This window comes from Palaemon carinicauda, chromosome 11 (assembly GCF_036898095.1).
Source record: "Palaemon carinicauda isolate YSFRI2023 chromosome 11, ASM3689809v2, whole genome shotgun sequence".
NCBI classification, from domain to species: Eukaryota; Metazoa; Arthropoda; class Malacostraca; order Decapoda; family Palaemonidae; genus Palaemon; species Palaemon carinicauda.
The window spans coordinates 64,982,971-64,989,791 of NC_090735.1; the positions used below are offsets into that span (position 1 = coordinate 64,982,971).

Consider the following 6,821-nt stretch of genomic DNA (forward strand, 5'->3'; position numbering starts at 1 on the left):
CAAAACTGGCCCACTATCATCCCATTTCCATGGTAATATATAAAAACATACAAATACTTACATTAAAGATACCAAATGGGAAATGGTTCTTATTGATAATTCAAACCAAGGATGCAGAGGGAACCTGTTCAAACCGTAAAAAGTCATATCACACTACACTTTTCCACTCATAATTTTGAGATAGCGAGAAGAATGTTCGGTTTAAAGGTCAGTCATGAATGGCACAGGAAAGGGACTGTGACAATGCCCTAGAGACTGACCATATATACATATGATCAACTCCCAAGATAGGAACGGGGAGGGCCAGGCAATATATGTTGATGACTCAGCAGGTAGACCTATAGGGTCCCCCAAACACCCCCTCCTTAGCTCACAAGGATGGTGATGTTGCACACACTACAAAAAACTATGAACCTTAAGTGGGTCTCCAACCCCCATCCCACAGATTGCCAGGCAGGGACGTTTTCAATAGGCTACCACAACCCTAAATAACTAAATTTACAGCCTAATGATTACTCTTTTCTCTACTCACACATTTCTACTAGCTCACAAAATCCAGCCGCTACAATTTCTCTACTCTAAGGTATGCCTACAAACTAACAATCACAAGCTTCTAAGCTAATATATCCCTTGGTCCTCACGAATCAGTGGCCAGGTCAACAAGACCACTAATTTCCCACTCCTTCCCCATTTCCTGTGACCATTACTGTGCTCCCCTTCATTCACCGTTGAATCATATCACACGAATAAAGGCGTCTTCAAAGTTTAGTGACAAATGTATTTTCTAAGGAAGTTTGCAGGGATAAACAAATGTCACAGCGATGCTTGCTTACAGCTCAAGGAGGTACTGGTGGTAATTAAGAAGCTTCCCCAGTGGGGTCTTGATGACGACAGTGTACCTTACGCAATGCACTATAGGCATTACCAAAGGGTCTTTAGTGTACCATCAACATCAGGCTACAGCCAGTTTCTCAGCCTTTTACTTTTATCTCTATTCCGGTTTTCTTTCTTCCATCTTTCTGCCCATCCTATTTCTAATTTCATAATGCAACAGGTGGTCTCGCCTTTGTTGCACCACGGCCCATGATGTCCCACCACCCACCCACCCCAGCCCCAAAAAACTGGACTTTATGGTTCAAATTCTATAACTCCATCCATAATTGGATTCAAATCAATCTGTAGAGAACCATGGTTACATCGCATTTAGGAAAAGCAACTTATTCTGGTAGCATTTCCTGATTAAATATCTAAAGAGGATACTTTAATTCCACAGGTTTTGGGAGATCTCATTTCCAAAGATTTGAGAAAATGGTTAGACTGCTGTCCTTCATTAGCTACAGGTCAAAAGCTTATCCCATTAGTCCAAAGAGGTTATTGAAGTTCACCAAGAAGAAATGGTGCTGAATGGCTTCCTAGGCCCCATTGCCGGGATATATTTACTTCAAGCGTAAATGATAAAACGCTCTCTCGGATGATAAACTAGATACCCTCCAACCACAAAGGCCTTTCTTATTTTAGGAGTATACACTCATGTTAGGTTAGGTCAGACAAAGAGGGGGTTTTGGGCACTCATAAATATCGATAAGAAATACAAATCATGAACATAATATAATAACAAAATCCCTCTTTTTCTGGTGACGTCATTTCTATATTTCCCTTAACCAAATTTCCATAGTTTCTTTACGCTCCTACGTTTTGCCGTAATCTAATTTCCCATCGATAACCTTTTAGTTGTAAAGCCATTTTATGTTCCTTAACCCTACAAACACTCATATGCATGGTTAAAGATCTCAATCATATCGATAAAAACGTAAGCAATTAATTAAAGTTACCCATAAAAATATTTGTTTTAATTTTTTAGGACGTTTTTTACTGATATACCATTGTGATTATTTGAAATAAAACTCATTGATTTCCCCTAAAAGTTATGTCTAAACATTAAAATGAAGCAGCCAACTTATAGCGCAAAATACCAAACCAAAATATTGAAGAAGCGACCATAATGCTTTCTACGTATATTGGAAGTTGACGTTATCCAGAAACAAATTGTACATTTCATTGTATATATGACTTTCAATATGTATTTCAAGAAAATATTAATACATAAATAAAAGATTAATAAACAACATTCGTCACATTTCCATACATCATTTATATCAACCAACTCAAAAGTAAGATTTGATGTGCCTCATATTGTTATTCTGACATGCCCACCCCTTTTCGATGACGGAATTCAGAGGTCTACACCAGACCTTGCATTCTCTGTAACATTTTACTACGGGTGGCATTCCTGTGAGAAATTAATAAGAGGGGTGCCACACTATTCTCCCAGTTCAGCCACTATTTCAATCTATTTTTCCCTTATTCCATTTTACTCAAGCTACCCTTCTACTCTATTTTAGCCTTTATTCCACTCTTTTTCTAGGCACAGTTCCATACCATTTCATCCACTGTTTTACGCTATTCCAATTACCGGTCCACTGAGCTCTAAACGAGTGCCCCCTTCTCTCCCTAAGGGCTATCGTTTCACCCGACTGTCCACCTCTCCCTATACACTGCATATAGACTGTGTTAAACAATAATCCGTCATAGTCTGCCTTAATATTTTCCCCTTCATTGCTAAGCTCTGAAAATCTATTTTTTTCTTCCAGTTTGTTTTAAACTTGTAAACTTCCATCCTCCAAATGACAGGCCTATCTCTTTCACGGGGATCAAATCCCACTTGGAGGGGTTCTAGGTCTGACTATATACGGCAAATGGGTTCCTGTCTTATTAGTAATAATAATAATAATAATAATAATAACAATAACAGCAATAATAATACTAATAATAATTAATAATAATAATAATAATAATAATGATGATGATGATGATAATATTTTTTTCCCCCCATTTTTGTCATTTAAAGTGACACAGGAAACAGCGATTTTTTTTTACAAGAATTTTGGTCCCCTGAGTTTTGCGTCAAAACTATTTTCCTATATATAAAAATTTCCAGTTTCTGTTGCTCTCCACATTTTCTGTTCTTAAAGCATCGTCCTCCACATAAAATCTCCAGATTTATTCACTATTTTTTCTTTTATTCAATTGATTTTATTTGTGACAGACTGAAATTCAAGACTCGGGTTTCTCTAGCTGACTCCGCTCCTATTCATCTTAGGATTCCACATTCAATCCCATTGGTAGTAATCTTTCTGCTTTAAATCCCTGCTTTCATACTGTCTTCCACCTACTCACCCAAAACACTCGCACAGACGCACGCACACACACACGCATAAATATCTCGGTCACCTTTTGTCTTACGCCTCCTTCCTTGGCATCGTCCTCCTCCTTCAACTCCCCTCATCTCCCCTTGTCGCCATCTCGCATCCATTTCCAAAACACCCCCTCCCCCTCTCATCCCCCAACCATCACCGGGAATCTTTATCCTTCATAACAACCATCTGCTCTTCCCATCCATCCCCCAGCTAACATCTGACACTTACTATATCTCACTAAACCCCAGGTGTGTGCGTGTGCGTGCGCGTGGAGAGAGAGAGAGAGAGAGAGAGAGAGAGAGAGAGAGAGAGAGCTGGTAACGCGTGGCGCAAGAGACTGTCTCTTCCTCGCCAGTTTGCGAACGGCTGTGGCACCGTTGGTTGGCCTTAGTGTGTTTGTGCGTTTGTTTGTCGCGGTTGACCATATTACCTCCTCAAAGAATAGTGCCGTATTTCGGATATAATAGCGATAGAGAGAGATGTATGAAGTCAAATAAAGCTTAGGAGATTAAAGAATAAACCATAGAAAACGTTTTCATGATCAAAAGTGTACTTCAGTAACTCTTCAAAAGATTTGACTTTGAAAGAATACAAGGCGTAATTGCTCTAAATATTTTCTACGAGAGAGAGAGAGAGAGAGAGAGAGAGAGAGAGAGAGAGAGAGAGAGAGAGAGAGAGAGAGAGAGAGAGAGAGAGAGAGAGTTCACAAAACAAGGGGAAAACCGCACGAAGCAACAGGTGCGGTGATGACGATGATGATGATGATTTTGGAAATGTGCGTGTGCTAGAGTTGAGTTGAGTTTCGCTGAAGCTGATCTCCCTAGCACTTCTCAGCGATTCCCTTTGATCACTGCCTTGCTCGCGAACACTGTCAGATGATGATAAAATATGTCGTGACCTGATAACGAGACGCTGGTCAGAATGACCAAAACCCAATTGAATTAAATAATGTCATCTTGATACATAGTAAATAATTGAGGTGATGCGTTTGATCGTCTGGGTCCTTAACAACACTGATTGACAGATCGGGTGCGATATCCTGGCGTCGCAGCAATATAGGTTATCGACAGCCTATCAAACAAGAATGACCCATAAGGGCTATCTCTGACGCATCTATCGTAGTCTTTAGAGTGGAGATGATAATCCATTGGACATCTAAAAAGTATTTATATTAATAGTTAACTGGTATTTGTTCTAAAATCATATGGGACGTTGGAAAGTGAGAGTTGTTCTTGGAGTATAAGATAAACTGTAATTGAATAACGATAAGGAACTTGAATAAAACAATATTTAAAAATTAACAATTTGTTTGATAAAATTATAGGTGAACCATGAACAATTTGAAAAAGAAAATACAAGGAAAGACTGAAAAATGAATAATCTGTTTAAGAAAAGAAAAGACAGCAAGATGAAGACACCGACTTTCTTGAATGACGAATACAATGGAAACTAATAAAAAAGCGAGCACAGAAAAATCCGAAGCTGAGGCATACTTGTCTTAAGAGAATATCGAAGAGGCCCAAAAAAAAAAAAAACAATTGGCCTCATAAACAAAAATAACTTACCTGGAGGATATGCCATTATAGTGATTGGTGTTTTGACGATGCAGTCACGGAACCTTTGGAAAAACAAGCGGAATTAAGCCAGGCGAAACCTCTTTCATCTTTCTCTTGGGAAGTGTTATGGCTTCTGATATTCTTCCGTTTCAGTCAGTGCACTGACCATCTTTCAAAGATATTTATTCATGCCGTATTTATATCAATTTGTCTCAATTATGAATTTTTATTATTAAAATACAGTGGATAGAAAAAATCCTATATCGTATGTTTGGAGAAAAAAATTACCCTAAAAACTTTTCAACTGTATAACATAACAATGCCATTGACCGAATTGTGTAAAAATCCCACAGTTTGTCCAATTTGACCTTCAAGGTTTTTCAATGTATGTTAAAAACCTGCATATCTGAAAACAGATAAAAAATTAATTCACGTGATTCAATTAAACTTGGATATTCTTATTTTGAAGAGAAAATCTATGACAAATTAACATCTTAGAAACATGTTTCATTTCTCTCTCAAAGTGTTGAAAAAGACGTGTTTGATATAAGACAACATGTATAGAAAAATCGGACAATTCATTGATCTTTAGAAGATGTTTTCCAGTTAAAAAATTCCCAGATTTTATAAAAGAAAAACACATAATCAATGATAGGTTCCCCTTTATAAAGAAAAAAATTCTATAAAAAGGCCATAAAGCTGATATCCTTCAAAACCCACGCTAGATAAGTTATCACAAGTGAACATAGGATATAGTCAAGCTGACTATCCATAGTGAAAATAAGACTAAATAAAATATGTCTAATGAAAAAGAGCTTAAATGTATGGCGCTTCCTTAGTAGGTCACATAGATTATCCCAGAAGACAAAGTAATCATTCATTAAAAAATAAAGTAACCAACTAGCCTATTCCCTCATGAAAATAACGTCAAATGCCCCATCACCAATAGAAACAGGGTCAAGTAGTTTATCCTCAAGTGAATAGCGAAAAGTCTTAGTGCTATTTCCAGAGTAAATTGCAACCGAGGTCAAGCATCTTATTTCAGTGCATACACGAAGGCAAAAACTAGGTCAGGAAACATACATCAGTGGAAACCAGGTCAGATATCCCCAATGAAAGGAAAGGTGTACATTTCAAATGTGAAAGGCTTTCATCATCTTGGAAAAACACAAATAAACAAGCAATTTACCAAGGGTATCAAATCTGCATAGTTTGCATATCTCGTTACACTGCATCTTGTGCAGAGTCCTCAGCATCCATAAGATTCTTTGAGGACTGAAGAAAAGGAACGAGCGAAAAAAGGAAAACTCGAGCTGCTGCAAATTGCATCTTATCTGTATTGAAGCCAACCCGCCATTACCGTTCACAATTCTATCATTCAGGGGATTCGTGTCTAAGCTATTCCTCTCCTGCTTTGGAATGGACGAGATGGAGGAGTGGCTTAGGGATAATAGACCGAAGGTAAGATAACCTATATCATATTTATTTAAGGATTAAATATTATTTATTGATAAATGTGTAGGCTATCCTATATAGCCTAAAATTGTTTTAATTGATGTGTAAACATAATTCACCAGCTAGTCCAATAAGATATAGATAAAAAACATCGACTTTCTGAAAAGCCTTTCATTGATGTTTAAGAAATCATAGACTCACTTACGCACCCTGGCTTTCAAACCTTTTTTTTTCCGATAAACATAAACCTCTCCAGACTGTTTTCCTCTCTCTATGACTCTCACTCAAGAAAATGTACCTTGTTCTCCTCAAATGGAATCACAGGAATGATTTGTTCATTTATTTTCCCTTCTATAAAGGCGACATTTGATTTCATCTAATTTATAGAATTTGGGCCATATGACTCTCTCTCTCTCTCTCTCTCTCTCTCTCTCTCTCTCTCTCTCTCTCTCTCTCTCTCTCTCTCTCTCTCTCTCTCTCTCTCTCTCTCTCTATATATATATATATATATATATATATATATATACTGTATATGCACACAAGCACTTAACTC

The 6,821-nt window shown here is 37.5% G+C and overlaps 1 protein-coding gene across 1 annotated transcript in view; it reads left to right on the forward strand.

Moving 5' to 3' along the window:
- The first annotated feature begins 4,606 nt into the window (after positions 1–4,606).
- LOC137649696 (uncharacterized) overlaps positions 4,607–6,821 on the forward strand; it is a 123,462-nt gene continuing 121,247 nt past the window's right edge. The window contains exon 1 of the mRNA XM_068382659.1: positions 4,607–6,274. Coding sequence (XP_068238760.1) covers positions 6,233–6,274 — 42 coding nt within the window. The 5' untranslated portion in view covers positions 4,607–6,232. The remainder of the gene's footprint in view (positions 6,275–6,821) is intronic.